Source organism: Phaenicophaeus curvirostris, chromosome Z (genome assembly GCF_032191515.1).
Source record: "Phaenicophaeus curvirostris isolate KB17595 chromosome Z, BPBGC_Pcur_1.0, whole genome shotgun sequence".
NCBI classification, from domain to species: domain Eukaryota; kingdom Metazoa; phylum Chordata; class Aves; order Cuculiformes; family Cuculidae; genus Phaenicophaeus; species Phaenicophaeus curvirostris.
In genome coordinates, this window is record NC_091431.1 from 21195044 (window position 1) to 21214491 (window position 19448).

At 43.7% G+C, this 19448-nt stretch overlaps 1 protein-coding gene across 6 annotated transcripts in view; it reads left to right on the forward strand.

The window, feature by feature from the left end:
* ZNF462 (zinc finger protein 462) overlaps window positions 1-19448 on the forward strand; it is a 94776-nt gene that overhangs the window by 26199 nt on the left and 49129 nt on the right. For 5 of the 6 annotated variants that reach the window (XM_069880006.1, XM_069880003.1, XM_069880005.1 and 2 more), the window contains exons 2-3: window positions 13049-13300; window positions 13887-19378. In XM_069880006.1, the coding sequence (XP_069736107.1) occupies window positions 13081-13300; window positions 13887-19378 (5712 nt within the window). In that variant the 5' untranslated portion in view covers window positions 13049-13080. The remainder of the gene's footprint in view (window positions 1-13048; window positions 13301-13886; window positions 19379-19448) is intronic. The other variant, XM_069880008.1, reaches the window with a different exon arrangement.

A 19448-nucleotide genomic window follows, 5' to 3' on the forward strand; every position in this document is an offset into this window, starting at 1 on the left:
TGGGCAAACTCTTCCAGTGCCTCACCAGCCTCACAGTAAAAAATTTCCTAATATCTAATCTAAATCTATTGATTTACAGCTTAGAACTGTTACTCCTTGTCCTATCACTACATCTTCTGGTAAACAGTCCTTCTCCATCAGCTTAGAACCATCACTCCTTGTCCTATCACTACAGCTTCTGGTAAACCCCATTTTACCAGACTGTAGACCCCCTTTTAAACACTGAACAGCTGCTAAAAGGTCTCCCTGGAGCCTTCTCTAGCCTGAAAATGTCCAACTCTCTCAGTCTGTCCTTGCATGGGAGGTGCTCCAGACCTTTGATCATCTTTTGTCCCTCCTCTGGACTGGCTTTAACACATCCATGTCCGTCCTGTGCTGAGGACTCCAGAACTGCACACACTACTACAGGTGAGGTTCCGTGAGAGCAGTGGGGCAGAATTGCTTCCCTCACCTGTTGCTTACATTTCTGATGCAGCCTGGGATACTGTTGGCTTTCTGGACTGCAAGTGCACATATTGCCTGCTCACATTGAGCCTCTCATCCACCAACACGCACAAGTCCTTCAGGGTAATTTTCTGAGGACAAAGCTTATAAGAAGGGCATTTCTTTGCTGTTTATCTAAATGCTTCTCTTCAGGCTTCTCTTTGTCCCTTCTTAGTACGTATATACAAAATCAAAATCATGGTAAATAAAAGATGCCTTTGGCCTGCCTTGTTTGAATTGTCGGGTACCTTGGTGTTTTTTTCTGGAGCATTTTTTTCATATTTGGAGAATGTCCCATTTTTTTGAGTATGCATGTACATGAACACTTTCTAAAAAGTTCTTCCACCTTGAATTTTACCAAGAAATCCCTTTTCTGAGGCTAGGAAAACTGAAAATCTCTTCTAGTCTTCACCTTGCTATAGACAGAGTGCTCTCTGGGGACAGGTGTTTAGTTTTTATATCCTGTCCCTTACAAAATCAAGCATTTGGGTTCAGTTTCTAGGTTACACAGATTTCCAGAGGCTGAGGAAACTAATTTACCTAGATACTTTCTCTGAAATGGGCTGTCCTGTGCTTTTTTTCTGTAATGTAGATATGCAGTCTTCTTCCAGTATTTGAATAAAACATGATGGCCATGTTTCAAATTGGTGCTGACCTGAGGCAGCTAAAATCTTTAATGAACTATTTGTAAATTATGAGCAGTTGTTAGTTTAATTCACTGGGTTAAACATAAGAGAATGTGCTGTAACATATAAGAACAGGGTGTTCATGACCTCCCTTTAATTATTTTTCTAAGAGATACTTTTTGTGTTGATGAACTAGACCTTAACTGAATTTCCCTTATGACATGAGACACCATTTTCTTGTATGTAGTTTGACAATTGTTTACATGTTCTAGGATAAAGTTTTGGCAACTAGTTTTATCAAGTTTCATCCTGTGTCTTTAGAGTAAAGCAAGAATGGTTCCACTTTCTTCAAAATGTGAGTAATTTCATTACAATGGGAATTGACTATTCTAAAATTGTCTTCCAAGCTATGTAAAATGTTTGAAAAATTTTCACTTTTAAATGGCTAAATGTAAAGCATTTCCAACAGCAGAAAAAAACCAAGGTAATGGACTTGCAGAAGAGAAAAAAAGCCACAACAGTTCTGTATCTACATACTTGCCTTTGTATGTATTGTAGCCTTTGAAGGATGTAGTTGGTTATAATCTTAGCTCTTCTTAGCCATAGGCCGTATTACAAAGAAAGTATTAGGTGGTTTGGGTTGTTTTTTTTTCTTTATGGTCCATTTCATGTTTGGGTATTTCTTAGGAGGAAGAAAAAGAAATTGGATCTTAGTGACTGACCTTCAAACTTGTTATTTAAAGCAAAAAGGATTAAACTAGGGCAGAAGAACTCCATTAGGAACTCAACATCTTAACACTGTTGATACAATTCAGCTTTAATAATAGTTTTTTCCTTAATTTGAATATGTACAGAGTAGTCAGGGGAAAGGACTGTTTATTACTGAAAAGACAAGACATAAGGTTAACAAGGGGTTGGGGTTCTTTTGTTTTTTGTGAGGGAGATTATTACTAATATTATCTGCAAAACAAAGTGTGTTTCTTTAAGAGGCAGAGAATAGCGGCTTTTTTACATTTTAATGTAATAGTTTCTAATGCCTCTTCGTTGCAAACACTTTTTTGCTGGAGAACTTCCATTAACTTTGGTCAAGTTATAGATATTGTAATGAATAATCCTAGGATTGCTTTGAATTCCTTCCACCTCACCCCCTAAAGTGCATTGTAGATGTCCTACTTAGCTTTTTCTAGGAACTGTCTGCTGTCTGTGTATAGCACAAATAATCATGATTGAGCCAATATGCTATTTTAAAGATTTTGTACTTGGGCTTTATTTATTACATGAACTGCAAAAACGTTTTTCCTGGAAGGATGAAGTGGATGGAGATGGACATTGAAGAGAGAGTAGAAGAAGCAAGTTTCTCATTTAGACCCAAGATACTGCATGCCAGTGTGTATATATTCCATTCCAACAAGTAATCCAATGACCATATATATATGGGACAAAGTAAAGTATTTTGGAAACATTAATGTTAGCTGCAACCTCTTGTTCCTCCTTCTCAGAAGCATCACTTTTCAGCCATCAGTGACAGGACCAACATCTTCCTGCCAAACAAAGAGAGGATCATCACTTGCATAACTGGAGAATGTCTTTTGGGATGGGTGGTGGGGAGACAAGTTGTAGCTTAGTGGTTATCAGTAGTCTTAGATCTGTCAAATACTGGAAAAGTATATATATTATTCTACCTGGGGCACCGATGCTGGCTGCCACACTGCGAGTGAGTCAGTGGGCAAATAAAACTGTGTATTCAGTCTGGCATTATAAATGGGTCAGTGATGGATTTGTATTACCTGAGGAAATGAACTGGCTGACTGAGAGGTTTCTGCTTGCTGCCCAGCAAATGTCAAATGTAGCAGGAAGCTTAGGGGAATGGGAGGGATAGCTGGGGAAAAAGGTGGTGTTAAAAGAGCTAGGATGTCAGTGGAACTCCTCAAATCTGTGTTTCTGAGATTAGGAAAGCAGAACCATCTTTCAACTTTGTTAATTAGTGTTTTCCAGTAGGGTTTCAGCTGTGGATCCTACTTTATACTTGGAGTTGCGCATAAGATGAGTTTGGATCTGTACGAGATGATGCACTGTTTTCAGCTTTGTTTGCTAGTACAGAACATGAAGGTTTTGTGGATTGGTTTTATAAGGTTACAGGCATTCCTCTGAATGCCATTCATGCCCCCCTCATGTTGTCTGCATGGGATTAAACCTCTAAAGGAAACTCCAGAGCATGTGAGATTTCAGGATGGATTGAGAGAGCTCATCATCCCCAGGGTCTTTCCTAAAATGAGCTCATATTGGTGACAAAAGGCAGGCAGTGGGCTTTGGCTCATTTGGATGTTTCTTTGGTTCCTGACTGCCCTGTGAATTTCTTTTACTTAGAGTCTTGAATGTAAACCAAGCTGGGTGCTGTATTATGGAAACGATGTCAAGCTTAAAGATTATTCCTCTTGCAAGGAGGAACGTGTCCAGCAAAGCATCTTTTCACGTGTTAGTTTAAAGATGGCGATAATCTCTGTTTTTCCTTCTTGAAGACATCTTTCAGGAGGAGTCCCAAAGCAGAGCTCTGCTCTAGGCATTTTGTGGTTTCTGAGGGCTAGTGACTTGATTTCCACCCCTGTGTCTACACTGAAAGTGCCTGCTTGTGTTTTGAATCAGCTGTGTTGGCTGGTCTAATCTCAGATCTCTAAGATTAAAATTCTGTGGCCCCAAAAATAATCCAGCAGTTCATGTGTTCCCATGGTTCAGTTCCGTCACCAGTTTATAAGCTGTATTTAGCCTCTGTAAAAACATTGTCCTTGCAAACTAACACTGGTCCTCTCTAAAGTATGCTTGCAACTCACTTGCTACATCACTGTGTGTGACCATGGAATGGAGCATGTAGTTCAGGGTGAACAGCATGATTAGTTTTAAAGGCACTACAGGCTGCGCAAGTCTGTTTTAGGGTTCATTTAAGGGCAGATGACCGTCAGGAGATAATCTCTTCTGTCTTCAGTCGTGGCTTTGCTCTTTCCCACTTCAGTTCACGGTATAGCAGGATATGTGGTTGAGTTTGTCACATATGATTTGCTACTGGCAGGACCCCCTTTATAACAGGTCTGACTTTTCTTGGCAAGAAAGATCTTTGCTGATGCTATGCCAGTCTGAGAAGTCTGCTCCTCCCCCTGCTTCTTCCAGGGTGAAGCTGGTAATTCATCCTTTGTGTAAAGGGTTCTAGCAGGTATTATTTGCAATGCATGAGAAGGAATTGAGTTGCTGCTGGAGTACCCAGGCAGAGTGCGGTGTGTTCTTCAGCACCACCTACTGACATTTTCTTCTCCCAAGGCCATGTGCACCATAGAGGCCACTTCTTTTAACTCCCAGGAACTGGATTTTTTGATGTGAGTAACAATACACTCTTGACTGGAAATTTGAAACCCCAGACCCACTGCTTTCAGTTGCATTATGTCATACTGGCAGCACTAAGGAGCAGGGTACAAAAGCCAAGTTGCTTGCCTCTAATATCTGATTTCCTAGGTTGTGCCAGCCCGCTCGATTCTTGATGCCTATACAGAAAGGCTTTGAGAGGTTGGGTTGTGTCACTGAGGTAGATGACTGACTTCTGACAAAAAAAAGTCAGGATCATCCTTTATATGACTTTCAGTTTGTCAAGTTTTCATTTGTGGGTTTTCATTTTTATTTGCAATCTGCTTTTATTTTAAAAGTTTGGAGTTTAGAAGTATCCTTCAGGCATTTAAATGGCCTCTTCATGTATTCTTTTAAAAAATAACAGATATAAATACACACTACAGGAGCCCAAACAAAGGAGAGACGACATTTTTTGTGAGACATGGAAAAGGAGTGGTCAGCATTTTGGTTGCTTCAGTAAAACCACAGCCTGATGCTCTTCATAGATCACGCGTATCACTTACTGTATTTTTCTCATGGGTGTAACTGAGCTTCATAATGTAATAAATGATCCACTTATTGGGACTAGTGGGGCAGTTCTGTTTAATAATTTAATCAAAAGCCTGGATGAGGGGACTGAGTGCATCCTCACCTTTGCAGAGGACACCAAGTTGTGTGAGAGTGTTGATCTGCTTGAGGGAAGGAAGGCACTGCAGAGGGATGTGGACAGGCTGGATCAATGGGCTGAGGCCAACTGTATGGGGTTCAACAAGGCCAAGTGTTGGGTCCTGCCCTTGGGCCGCAACAATTGCATAAGATGCCACAGGCTTGGGGATGAGTGGCTGGAAGGCTGTGTGGAGGAAAAGGTCCTGGGGGTGCTGGTTGACAGCCGACTGAGTATGAGCCAGCAGCATGCCAAGGTGGCTAAGGGGGCCAGCGGCATCCAGGCTTATATCAGAAATAGTGTGGCCAGCAGGACAACGAGAAGTGTTTGTCCAAGTTTACTCTGCACTAATGAGACACATCTCAAATACTGTGTTCAGTTTTGGGCCCCCCACTACACAAAAGACATTGAGGTGCTAGAGCATGTCTAGAAAAGGGAAAGAAAGCTGGTAAAGAGCACAAGTCTTGCAAGGAGTGGCTGAAGTAACTGGGTTTGTTTAGTTTTGAGAAAAGAAGGCTAAGGGGACACGTTATTTCCCTTTACAACTACCTGAAAGGATGTTGTAGCTAAGTAGGAGTTCTTCTCCCAAGTAGCAAGTGGTAGGATGAGAGGAAATTGACTCAAGATGTACCACAGGACTAGATATTAGGAAAAAATTATTTCACCAAAGGACCGTTGAGCACTGGAACAGGCTGCCCGGGCAAGTTGTTTTGTCACCATCTCAAGAGGTATCTAAAAGACATGTGGATGTGGCACTTAATGACGTGGTTTAGTGGTGGACTTGGCAGAGTTGGGAGAGAGTTGGGCTCACTGGTCTCAAAGGTCTTTTCCAACCTAGACAATTCTATGATACAATGAAAACCAGGCATCACTATGGAGATCCTGACAATAAAAGTTTTAACTGGTTATAAAATTTTACTGTAAATCCTTTACGTGAAAATACAAACCACAGAGTGGTATATTGGAGTGGACAGTTGCAACACTATGGAGTTCTATCAAAATCCTATTCCATCGATTTAAAAAAAATAAAAATAATGAAATGGTATTTCAATTTAGTTTATTTTAATACCATCTTGGAGGAGTAACTCCAAAGATAAGTCTTAAAGGACCAAGAACGCCAGTGGCTTGAGTGAAATTTGGTCATTGAAATACACCCATGAGTTGAATAGGTTTGTCTGCATAGTTAAGAGTTGAATTTATTCTTTAATTCCTCATTAATTATGTTTGGGGTTTGTGTTTTTTTTTTTTTTCTTTTTAAATAAATGAAAGATGAGTCTGGTTTCCTCCAGTTAGAATTGCTTTCAGGTTTCCACTTTCTCAAATGCACAGATTTTTGCATTGCTCCTATGATTTTACTTTGTTACTCCTAGTTTTCCCTGTTGTAATCTTATGTTATAAAAGTGTTTAAAAGAAAAAAAAAAGGCACAACAACCCAAATCCCAAGGTCATCGAGCTGAACCTGGCCAGGAGCCCAGCTGGCATGGCTGGAAGGTCCTCACTGCAGCTGTAGACAGTGGTGCCTCGTAAAACCCAGACTTTTCTGGAAGAGAAAATGCCTGTGGTGTTGCTCATGGGAATTCTGAAAAGTTGTCCTGTCTATAATTGGTTGCTCATCAATTGCATCACTGTAGCATTTGGTGGTTTACTTCTGGTAGGCTGATCCCCAACAGCAAGAAAAGGGCAGCAGAGAGATTAGACCAACATTGAAGTTTTCCTGCATGTTTTGAAGGAACAAAGATGACTGGTGCACAATTTCAGCCTCTGCTACGGTGTTCTGTTCATGGTTGTCCTGTGTGGTGCACAGGAGCTGCCAAGGCTCAATATGGAGAGGTAGGTCCCTGATGCCCTGGGCATCAGGAGCCTCCCTGGTGGGATGTGGGCCTGCACTCAGGCCTGGCATGGAAGGGTGCAGGGCAGGGCTCTGGGGAGCTGGAGACTAGCCCTACCATGGTGCAGCTGGGCTAGGGGCTGCTGGGAGTCCTGGGCCATGGGGGAGCCCCAGAAGGCTGTTTTGGAAGAGTGAGGTCTGTGGATGTCATTAGCCTCCCTCCCCACTCCATCTCCAGGGGCCTTTCATCCAGTTTAAAGGAGTTTGACAGCGTTTATGCCAGTGTGATGCATATGTAACACAGAATCTTAGAATAACTTAGGTTAAAAAAGACCTTTAAGATCATCCAGTCCAACTGTAAACCTAATACTCTCAGATCCTGCACTAAAACAGGTCCCTAAGTGTCTCATCTGTACATCTTTTAAACACCTCCAGGGATGGTGATGCAACCACCTTCCTGGGCAGCCTCTGCCAGAGTCTGATAACCATTTCCATGAAGAAATTTCTTTCTGCTTTACCTTGGCACAGATTTAAGATGAAAGCTGCATGTGCAACCTGGATGTATGAAGTAGGGATAAAGATGCCTCTGATCACCTGGCCACAGGAAGGTTTACAGAGCTGAAGATTTCCTTGTTTTACATGCAAAGTTACTAGTACTGAGCTGGAAATTCACGTAGTGTGTGTGGTCTGACTGACCTTTTCAGTTGTGGTTGTGCATATGCATATTCTTAACTTATAGAAGCTCTGCTGACTCCATCTCAAAGTACAACGGATGCGTAGTCAAACCACAGAAACTCGGTTTTGTGGTCAGTGCCTTGGGCTTCACAATTAATCTTGTGTTTTGAAACTTCAAAACCAAACTTAAACATGATTTGTACTACTTTGGCTGCTGCCAAATTCTGTAATGAGTGTTGTTCAACAAGCACAATTATCTTTTGTTTTGGATTTTTAAAAACCTAGATATCTAATGTAACTGTGTCTCTGATGTTCTCAAGCATTTATGAGTGTAGAGGAGGATGTCAAAGACGATTTGAAACTTCACCTTGGGTCTTTGAAACTGTGGCTTTGAGAATCTATTTGACAAATGATTTTGGAAGATTTCCACTCATAAGGAAAATGAGAATACCTTTTCTCCATATTAAGCATTGAAGTCAGATATTTTAAGAAGATGTTGTAAATGCAAATTAGTCAGACAATGGTAATTTAATAGTCTGTTTGGTGAGGTTAGCATCACATTAGTAAGGGTATTTTAGAAGTCACATTATCACATGGGCAATGTGGTTTCAGTAGACTTGTTGTAAATATGTTAGAGGGCTTGTGGGATTTATGGGTTTATTTCATGGTGTTTGTGTTTGGTTGATTTGTGTTTTTTTTTCTAGACTTCCTGTTCTGCTTTTGAATTAGTGGATGTGGTAACTCCTCTCTCACTCCATCTCCATTTCCCTCTAAATTTTCTTATTGTGCTGTTTGAAAATTTAGAGTATTATGAAATGTGTTGCCTTAGCTGGTATGTCCAAGTTTTGCTTTTGTCTCCTTTACTCAACATATGTGTTTTGCCAGTGTATTAACATCTGCACTTGAAAATGCTCTTTGCTAAGTAGATGGTTCTCCCTTGGTTCCATATCACATGCAGACAAAAAGCAGAAAAAAGAAAAATACACTGTGTTTTGGTTTTTGTTACATGAGCTGAAATTAGCAGTTTCTGTTTGTCTTTGCACACCACCTGAATTTTAATGAAAATTGTGGAAATCATAGAGCAGAATTCTTTACAAAAAGCGTCATCCTACTTTCAATGTGATGCATGGTGAAAACATCAAGTTGAAGTCTACTCAACTGTACTTGATGTTTGTTACTCACAGCTGCAGTGAGATTAACCTCTTCTTTGATTTGGTGCTGTCTTCATCACATAGACCCCAAGGAGATTCGAGTGGGAACTCCATCAGATTTTGTCATCAGCACCTCTTCTTATTTGTAGCACAAGGGGACTGTTAGTTTAGGAACGTTTAAACGGCAACTAGCATTCTTCAGGATACCTTCTCCAAGCATCAGTGTATTGTTAATGATGAAGATAGGGATGGTGGTGATTTTTCCCCATCTACAAGGGTTGCAGGGAGGATCCAGGGAACTACAGGCCTGTCAGTCTGACCTCAGTGCCAGGGAAAGTCATGGAGCAGGGGATCTTGAGTGTTATCATGAAGCACATGGACGAGAACCGGGTGATCAGGCCCAGTCAACATGGGTTCCTGAAAGGCAGGTCTTGCCAAACTAACCTGATCGCTTTCTATGACCAAGTGACCCACCTACTAGATGAGGGAAAGGCTGTGGATGTAGTCTTCTTGGACTTAAGTAAAGCCTTTGACACAGTTTCTCACAGCATTCTGCTTCAGAAACTGTCAGCCTCTGGACTGGACAGGCGCACACTCTCCTGGGTGGAAAACTGGTTGGATGGCCGGGCCCAGAGAGTGGTGGGAAATGGCATTAAATCCAGCTGGAGGCCAGTTACAAGTGGCATCCCCAGGGCTCAGGGCTGAGTCCAGTTCAAGGTCTTCATCAATGACCTGGATGAAGGCATTGAGTGCACCCTTAGCAAGTTTGCACATGACACTAAGCTGGGTGGAAGTGTGGATCTGATGGAGGGTAGGGAGGCTCTGCGAAGGGATCTGAACAGGCTGGACTCCTGAGCTGAGTCCAATGGCATGAGGTTTAACAAAGCCAAATGCCGCGTCCTGCACTTGGGGCACAACAACCCTGTGCAGTGCTACAGACTAGGAGAAGTCTGTCTAGAAAGCTGCCTGGAGGAGAGGGACCTGGGGGTGTTGGTTGACAGCGACTGAACATGAGCCAGCAGTGTGCCCAGGTGGCCAAGAAGGCCAATGGCATCTTGGCTTGTATCAGAAAAGGTATGACCAGCAGGTCCAGGGAGGTTATTCTCCTTCTGTACTCGGCACTGGTGAGACGGCTCCTCGAATCCTGTGTTCAGTTCTGGGCCCCTCACCACAAGAAGGATGTTGAGGCTCTGGAGTGTGTCCAGAGAAGAGCTGGTGAAGGAGCTGGAGAACAAGTCTTACGAGGAGTGGCTGAGGGAGCTGTGGCTGTTTATCCTGGAGAAGAGGAGGCTGAGGGGAGACCTTATTGCTCTCTACAACTACCTGAAAGGAGGTCACAGAGAGGCAGGAGCTGGCCTCTTCTCCCATCTAAGGGGAAATGGCCTCAAGCTGTTCCATGGAAAGTTCAGGCTTGACATCAGGAAAAAATTTTTCATGGAAAGGGTCATTGGGCACTGGCAGAGGCTGCCCAGGGAGGTGGTTGAGTCACCTTCCCTGGAGGTGTTTAAAAGACGGGTAAATGAGGTACTGAGGGACATGGTTTAGTGATTGATGGGAATGGTTGGACTCATGATCCAGTGGGTCCTTTCCAACCTAGTGATTCTATGACCACTAGAAGCTGCTGGGATTATCTTTATTCAGAACTGGAGGTTTGCTTCCTGGTTTTCTATTTTGTAAACTGGCCTGACGTTTTGTGGTGGGATTTCTAAAGGATCTGAAGGTTTGGTTTGGTTGGGGTTTTTTGTGGTTTGTTGGTTTGGGGTTTTTTGGTGATGGGGGAGACATGAGGGAGGAAGAGTGAGATTGGGGGGGGGGGGGTGTGCGCGCGCGCGTGCGTGTGGTGTTTTTCCTCTGCTACACACAATGGAGCTTTCAGAGAACCTTTCTTAAAAGGCATAGCTACAGCCTTTGTGTGAAGGGTGTGGCTGCTGGCAGGGTTTGCTGATGCAGACAAGCTGGCTGGTGATTAACAAAGGTCATTAGACTTTGGAATCTGGCATAGGAGAGGGGTTGTGTGTCTTCTGAGCCAAGCTGCAGGACTCCCCAGTGACAGGGCAGGCTGGAGGGCCCCTGCCTTCCACCCGCCCACCCTCCCCAGAGAGGCTAAGCTCTGCACTGTAGGACAGCTTGGACCAGTGTCTTGATGCTGTAATGCTCCGTTTCTGGAATGAACGGTCACATTTGTCATCCATGGGACAGGGGAACCAACCCCAGGAGATGCTTTGTGGGCGAGCTGCTCAGGGAGGGGACAGCAGTGACCTGAATTGGGGGGCAGTTCATGCAGGAAGAGGGGAGAGATGTTCCGAGGATGATGCTTTTTCAAGCATAACCCGAGGAGGAGAAAAAAAAAGGGGGCGGGGGGGAGGGCTGGGAGAAGAAAACGCCTGGTGTGCTTGAGATGAAGCTGAGATAAGTGAGGCCATGTTGTGCACAGGCGAGAAGCTCAGAGCCTCTGAGTGCAGGAGATGTCTGAGCTAAAATGGCTGCTCCCAAAGCTCAGAGGACTAGGGCAGCTTAGTGAGTCTTAAAGCTTCAGTGACGCAGGGGCTCATATCTCTTGAAAGTGTGATAAACGCATTCAGCAGAGCTGTGGCTTGTTTGGCTGAGATGAAAGGACTAAGCTTGGGGGATGGGTAGTGAAAACTGGATGATCTGCTTTTCTGTGAAGTGCTCTAAATGCAGGAGTCGTCTGCTCCATGGAAAAATTTGTTTTCAGGTCTAATGGACTGTGCTAAAGGAGACGTGGGGTGGGGCTTCACTCACTGCTGTAATTTGATCCAGAGCAGATAGCAACCTTTTCCACACAATTTGGTCTGATGCTTGCACATGAAAGCTTGAGTATCTCGATTATTGTAACTTTGTTAGCTGAAAGAAGCTGGTGCAGTGTTCATTTTCTTTATTGGTAGTGGGAGTGAGAAGGCAGAAAGGACACGGTGCAGCCTGCAAAGTAATGTAGGTAAATGTGTGGAGAATGTCTGTGCTCAGACTGTCCAGAATTTGACTTGGTAGAAGTTTTAGCAGGCTATCAGAAGAAACATTCTTTCATGTAAAATCCTAATGCAGTAGCCTCTCGTTTCTGTGCCGCAATGTCTTGGAGCTTTCTCCTCACTCTGGAAGTAGCTTCATACTCTACATACAATAAACATATGGAATTTTCAATGCTTTCGGCTACCCTTGTGTCTCGGACCTCTGAAACACCTGGTTTATCATCCTTTCCCAGCACATCCTGTGGAAGCTTGAAGAACTAATTCTTGTATTAAGGTTGCTTTTGTGCCGAAGTACCACACAGCGTAGGAGGGTTTAAGACTTCTGTGCTACTTTGTATTACCTCTCCTTCATGGCAGTGGGGAAACCTAACTTTCTGTGTTGCTGGATTATTGATCACGAACTGAACCACCACACTTGATGTTACCGTATCTTATGTACATTTGTACTTAAAGTTATGTAGGGAAGTCATGATGTCTCGGAGTTTCTTCTGTTTCTGTTCTACTTTAGCAGTCTTTGTATTCCAATTGCTGTCCCTCTCTTTCTCCAGCACTGTTTATTCCCCAGACTACTAATGCACAAGTGTCGTGTCCCCAGAATAGACTAAATGAAACTGTAAACCTTTTAACGAAGAATGGAGATACCTTTAGAGGCCTTGGTGGAAGTAGGGCAGAGAGAAGCATTCTAGCTTGGGTTTATGTAGCTGCATCTCATCATGCAGTTTTGTCTAGGTTTTCCACCAACATCAGTGCTGATGTGATGTTGAGTAGAAATGCAATTTTATTCTCCTGAAGGTTTTTGATCTGTGGTAGTGAAACAGGTGGCAACTTGCAGGAAGGTTAGAGAGGGTCTCATAAAGGCAGAAGCCACTGTCTTCTGACTGATAATTTCAGTGCATGACTGGGAGTAATATACTGTTTCTGTAGCATATGGGTTGTGGTCTTTGAACAAGATGAACTGTGAACAACAGCCTTGTCCTGTGTAAAGGAAAAGCCAAGAGGACAAACTCCATGGAATCCATAGTCACTTGTCAGAAAGTTGACTGTGTAGCATTGAGTTAGCAACTTGTGAGCTACCTAGATAGGACTTGAATCTAAATTGATGTCTCTTAGTATGTTGAGTTTTACACAACAGTCTTTATGGAATGTATGGAAATCACTGAGTCATCATAAGCTGGACATGACCTATTTTCAGGATTTATCACAATGGCATTTCTGTAAAAATATCTGATTCTTCTTCTCTCTTTTCCCTGTTTTTCTTGCAGAATTTTCTAATGTAAAAGATCATCCTTGAACCATGGAGGTGCTGCAGTGTGATGGCTGTGACTTTCGAGCTCCATCTTATGAAGACCTAAAAGCTCACATTCAGGATGTTCACACTGCTTTTCTGCAGCCAACTGATGTCTCTGAGGAAAGCCCTAGCCAGCCAAGATCTGGTTCCATGAATGCTAGCAACCAGACTGAGGCTGAATTTTCTTCTGTAAAGGATGAATTTGCAATTGCAGATGAAATAGCAGGTAAATCTCAAGTCTGAGACCTCAGCTGTACCTATTTTACATGTGGCTTATTTCAGTATATTTTATTTTCTTCTTTTAATGTGATTTTTAAAAGTTCATGTTGTCTTTATTTCTGTGTCAGCAAAGCAGTTGTCTAGCTTTAGCCGTATTGGTTCTGACCACGGCTTTTTCTGTAAATGCAAACATGGAGGATGATTTCATTACTCAGCTTCCTTTCATCTATTTCTTCATATTGCTTTTTGGTTTGCAGATTTTCATGGTTGTTCTTCACTACCACGAAGCACCTCGAAATTTTCAGTTTTATTAGTGTACTAGCTTTCTTTTTTCCCCCCAGAAGATTATTTTAGAAAGTGTCTATCCCACCCAAACCATACACCATGGTCATGCATGTGTAGACGTGATGCATAATGATCATTTTCTGACCATTGCCAGATGTGTAGCTCTCACCATAAGTAAGTGAGGAAATCCTGGTGTGATTATTATCTATTCAGGATGAAATTCATTCTTATGCATACAGGGTGGGTGGAGAAAAAGCCTTTTTATTGGAAATTATTTATTTACATATACACCTTAATTCTCATTTTAGGGCAAAATGCAACAAGTCAGATGGGGACTGCGAGTTACTATAGCCAGAGCCAGACTTTCTATGGTCAGCACTTGGCTCCAAATCCTAAACCAACCAACAAGTTTTTCCAGTGCAAGTTCTGTGTGCGTTACTTCCGTTCCAAAAACCTCCTCATAGAGCACACACGCAAGGTTCATGGAGCTCAGGCTGGGGGGAGCTCAGTGGGGCCACCAACTGCTAGTTCCCTTAATTACAACATCATGATGTATGAAGGGTTTGGCAAAGTTTTCAGTTGCCAGTTCTGCACCTACAAGTCACCCAGGCGTGCTAGGATTATTAAGCACCAGAAAATGTATCACAAAAACAACCTGAAAGAGAGTTCAACTCCTCCTACTGCTGCCGCTGCTATGTCTGAATCAACGTCTGCTTCTGTGCCAGTGCAGGAACCCTGCAAGGAGCTGCCCGCAGAGGTGGTGGAGCGGAGCATTTTGGAATCCATGGTCAAGCCCCTGACAAAGTCTAGGGGCAACTTTTGCTGTGAATGGTGCAGCTACCAGACACCTCGAAGAGAGCGCTGGTGTGACCACATGATGAAGAAGCATCGCAGCATGGTAAAAATACTGTCAAGCCTGAGGCAGCAACAGGATGGAACTAGTGCACCTGATGTGCAGAGTAAGAGTGCTCAGAATGCCTCTCCAAACTCTAATTATATCTCCATGAATACAACAGGACGTGAGATGTCGAATGCTAATGTCTCAAACTTCAGGAGCTCTATGGGCAATTCCCTTATCAGGTCCAACTCTTCTGCATCTTCCAAATTTTCTTCTGTGTCTTACCCTCAAATGAAGCCTAAGTCACCTCACAACTCGGGCATCGTTAATTTGTCTGACAGAGCCCGCTATGGAATTGCTGATATGACGAATTCTGCTGCTGACCTGGAAACTAGCAGTATGCTGAATGACTCGAGCTCAGATGAAGAGCTACATGAAATGGACAGTGAGAATGGCTTAAACTCCATGGATCACCAGACCTCAGGAATGTCGGCAGAACAGCTGATGGGATCTGATGGCAACAAACTATTGGAGACAAAGGGGATTCCGTTTAGAAGGTATATGAACAGGTTCCAATGTCCTTTTTGTCCTTTCCTGACGATGCACCGGCGAAGCATTTCCCGTCACATTGAGAACATCCATCTCTCTGGGAAGACAGCTGTGTACAAGTGTGATGAATGCCCTTTCACCTGCAAGAGTTCATTAAAGCTTGGTGCCCACAAGCAGTGTCACACAGGAACAACATCAGACTGGGACACTATCAACTCTCAGACTGAAAGCATCACCTCTTCTTTGCATGACAGCACAGTGTCTTATGAGAGTGGAAATATAAATGGCAGAAAGTCATCTGGGATGATGGAATCCGTGCAGCCGCAACAACAGCAGCAACAACAGCAGTCACCCCAGCCCCCTTCACAGCATCCATACAAGTGCACAATGTGCAACTATTCCACCACAACTTTGAAAGGCCTCAGAGTTCATCAGCAGCACAAGCATTCATTCTGTGACAACTTGCCAAAATACGATGGACCACCGTCGAACACACCACAAGAGAGCGAGGCAGATGCTCACCCTTCTGCCAGCACTGTGAAGAAGAGCCAGACCTCCATCCTTGGCCTCTCATCTAAAAATAACTTTGTTGCAAAGGCCCCTAGGAAAGTGTCAAATGACTTCCCTTTAGATCTCTCTCCAGTGAAAAAGAGAACTAGAATTGATGAAATAGCAAGTAACTTGCAGAGCAAAATCAACCAAAACAAACAGCAAGAAGATGCTGTGATTAATGTCGAGGATGATGAGGAAGAGGAGGAGGACAATGAGGTGGAAATAGAAGTGGAGTTAGACAGAGAAGAAGAGCAAACAGAACCAATGATAGAGGTTTCCAGTTCTTACACACCGCAGCAAATGTGGGGCAGAGAGGCTAATGATTCCCAGAAGGATGCAAATTTTAGAAGCATGCAGCATGACTACAATTCCACCAATGGAGCGGAGATTGAGCTCACTTTATCTGAAGATGAGGAAGACTATTATACTTCTGTCAGCATGAAGGACCATCAGAGCCCTAATACCTCTGTTCTGGGGAGCCAGTCAAACATGTATGGTACTGATCAGAACAATGAGAATTCGGAGTTTAATGACTCTGGAAGGCTTTACTATTGTAAACACTGTGATTTCAGCAACAAATCTGCGAGGAGTGTTAGCACCCATTACCAGCGAATGCATCCCTATATTAAATTCAGCTTTAGGTATATCCTGGATCCTAATGATCACAGCGCAGTATACCGGTGTCTTGAGTGCTACATTGACTACACAAACTTTGAAGACCTGCAGCAGCATTATGGAGAGCATCACCCTGAAGCTATGAATGTACTGAACTTTGATCATTCAGATCTGATCTACCGCTGCCGCTTCTGCTCTTATACAAGCCCGAATGTTAGAAGTCTGATGCCACATTACCAAAGAATGCATCCCACAGTGAAAATTAACAATGCAATGATATTTTCAAGCTACGTTGTTGAGCAGCAAGAAGGGCTGAACACAGAGTCTCAGACACTGAGAGAGATCTTGAATTCTGCTCCAAAAACTATGGCAACCTCCACCCCCGTGGCTCGTGGGGCTGGTGTGCCAGCTGGTTTTAACAAAAGTGCCGCCAAGAATTTTAGTCCTGAGTGTGAAAATCAGAAGGAACCTTCAGTCAATACTGTTGTTGTTTATGACTGTGACGTGTGTTCATTTGCAAGCCCTAACATGCATTCAGTTCTGGTACATTATCAGAAAAAGCACCCCGAAGAAAAAGCATCGTATTTCAGAATTCAGAAGACCATGCGTGTAGTCTCTGTTGACAGGGGCTCTGCCCTGGCTCAGATGTCTTTTGAGTTGGGGACGCCTGTCTCCCCAAAATTGTCCAACTTGGCTTCTCAACCTCCAGGCCCACCACTCCCACCCCCAGACCTTTCTACTGAACTCTACTATTGCAAACACTGTTCATACAGCAACCGCTCAGTTGTGGGAGTGCTTGTCCACTACCAGAAAAGGCACCCAGAGATAAAGGTCACTGCCAAATATATCAGACAGGCACCCCCCACTGCAGCAATGATGAGGGGTGGTGAGTTGCCACCTGGTATTCAGAGGCCATCAGTGTCAATGCAGCACTTGAGCCGGGGTGGATCTGAGACCTCCATGAATCCTCCTGAGAATGAAATGTTTTTCTGCCAACACTGTGACTATGGAAATCGAACCGTGAAAGGTGTGCTTATTCATTATCAAAAGAAGCATCGTGACTTCAAAGCTAATGCAGATGTAATTAGGCAGCATACAGCCACCATTAGAAGCCTTTGCGATCGCAGCCAGAAGAAATCAACTGGCAGTGTGTCTGCTCACACCTCCAGTGCTGAACGGGACAAGTCAAAGCTGAGAGCCCTAAAATGCAGGCAGTGTACCTACACATCACCTTATTTCTATGCGTTAAGGAAGCATATTAAGAAAGACCACCCAAATCTGAAGGCCACAGTCACATCCATTCTGAGATGGGCATTTTTGGATGGCTTAATAGAAGCTGGTTATCACTGTGAATGGTGCATTTATTCACACACGGAGCCAAGTGGTTTGCTTGTGCATTACCAAAGGAGACATCCTGAGCATTATGTTGACTATACATATATGGCAACTAAACTCTGGGCAGGTCCTGATCCTTCCCCTCCTGCCTTAGTGATGCCAACAGAGATAAAGACCTATAAATGCAGAGACTGCATTTTTGAAGCATCTTCCATTTGGGATATTACTAATCACTACCAAGCATTTCACCCTTGGGCCATGAATGGAGATGAATCTGTGTTGCTAGATATCATTAAGGAGAAGGACGCTGCTGACAAATCCATCCAGCAGCCTGATGAAGCTGTGGCCAGGATGGATTCTGAAGACCAGATAACAACATCACAAATGGATCAGGATACAGAGTGTGCAGAGGATCCGAGTCTTTCCCAGGAAAAAACTGTCCAGTTGGCTTCTGCAAACCCTGCCATCTCCTCCACTCCATATCAATGTACAGTTTGCCAGTCTGAGTACAACAACTTGCATGGCCTCCTTACGCATTATGGCAAAAAGCATCCTGGCATGAAAGTGAAAGCTGCAGACTTTGCTCAGGATATAGACATTAACCCAGGGGCTGTATATAAGTGCAGACATTGCCCATACATTAACACACGTATTCATGGTGTCCTCACACACTACCAGAAACGGCACCCATCAGTAAAGGTCACTGCAGAAGACTTTGTACATGATGTGGAGCAGTCAAATGATATTGCACAGAATGATGTAGAAGAAACAAGTAGGATTTTCAAGCAAGGCTATGGTGCTTATCGGTGCAAACTTTGCCCTTACACTCATGGAACACTTGAGAAACTGAAAATTCACTATGAAAAATACCACAATCAACCTGAATTTGATGTTTTTGCCCAGTCACCACCAAAGGTGACTGCCTCAGTGGAGCCAGACATAGTGACTGAAATCAAAGCCTCCCCAGAAATGGCTGCTGAGGATGTTGGGGAAGTCTCTCTACCAGCATCTCATTTCTCCACTTCTCATTTAGTGTCTCACACAGTTTTCCGGTGTCAACTCTGCAAATACTTCTGTTCTACCCGGAAGGGGATAGCGAGGCACTATCGCATCAAGCATAACAATGTCCGGGCACAACCAGAAGGCAAGAATAACCTCTTCAAATGTGCCTTGTGTTCATACACCAACCCTATCCGCAAAGGGCTTGCAGCACACTACCAGAAAAGACATGACATTGATGCTTACTACACTCACTGCTTAGCAGCCTCCAGGACAGTAAGCGACAAACCCAATAAAGTGATCATTCCATCTCCTCCCAAGGATGACACACCTCAGTTAAGTGAGGAGCTGAGGAGGGCTGTAGAGAAGAAAAAATGCTCACTTTGTTCCTTCCAGTCCTTCAGCAAAAAGGGTATTGTGTCCCACTACATGAAACGTCACCCTGGTGTTTTCCCTAAGAAGCAGCATGCTAGCAAGCTAGGAGGTTACTTCACTGCTGTGTATGCTGATGAGCATGAAAAGCCAGCTCCAGTTGAGGAGAGGAATGAGTTTGAAAAGCCTGAGGTGGAGACTGAGCCTCAGGAAATTGAGTGGCTTCCCTTCAGGTGTGTCAAATGTTTCAAGCTGTCTTTCAGCACAGCAGAGCTGCTGTGCATGCATTACACTGAACACCACAGCAAGGATTTGAAGAGGGACTTTACCATACTGGGAAGCGGCACCCGCTCTCAGAACCCTGTCTACCAGTGCAAGCACTGTGATATGAAATTGCATAGCACAGCAGAGCTGACTGCACACTTAAATGGTCACAACGAGGAATTCCAGAAGCGTGCCAAACGTCAAGAGAGGAGGAAGCAGCTTTTGAGCAAGCAGAAATATGCAGATGGTGCTTTTGCAGATTTCAAACAAGAGAGGGTAAGGATTTGTGTGTCTGGTCTCTTTCCTTGCATACTGCTCCCTGCCAGGAGAGGGAAGCAAAAACACT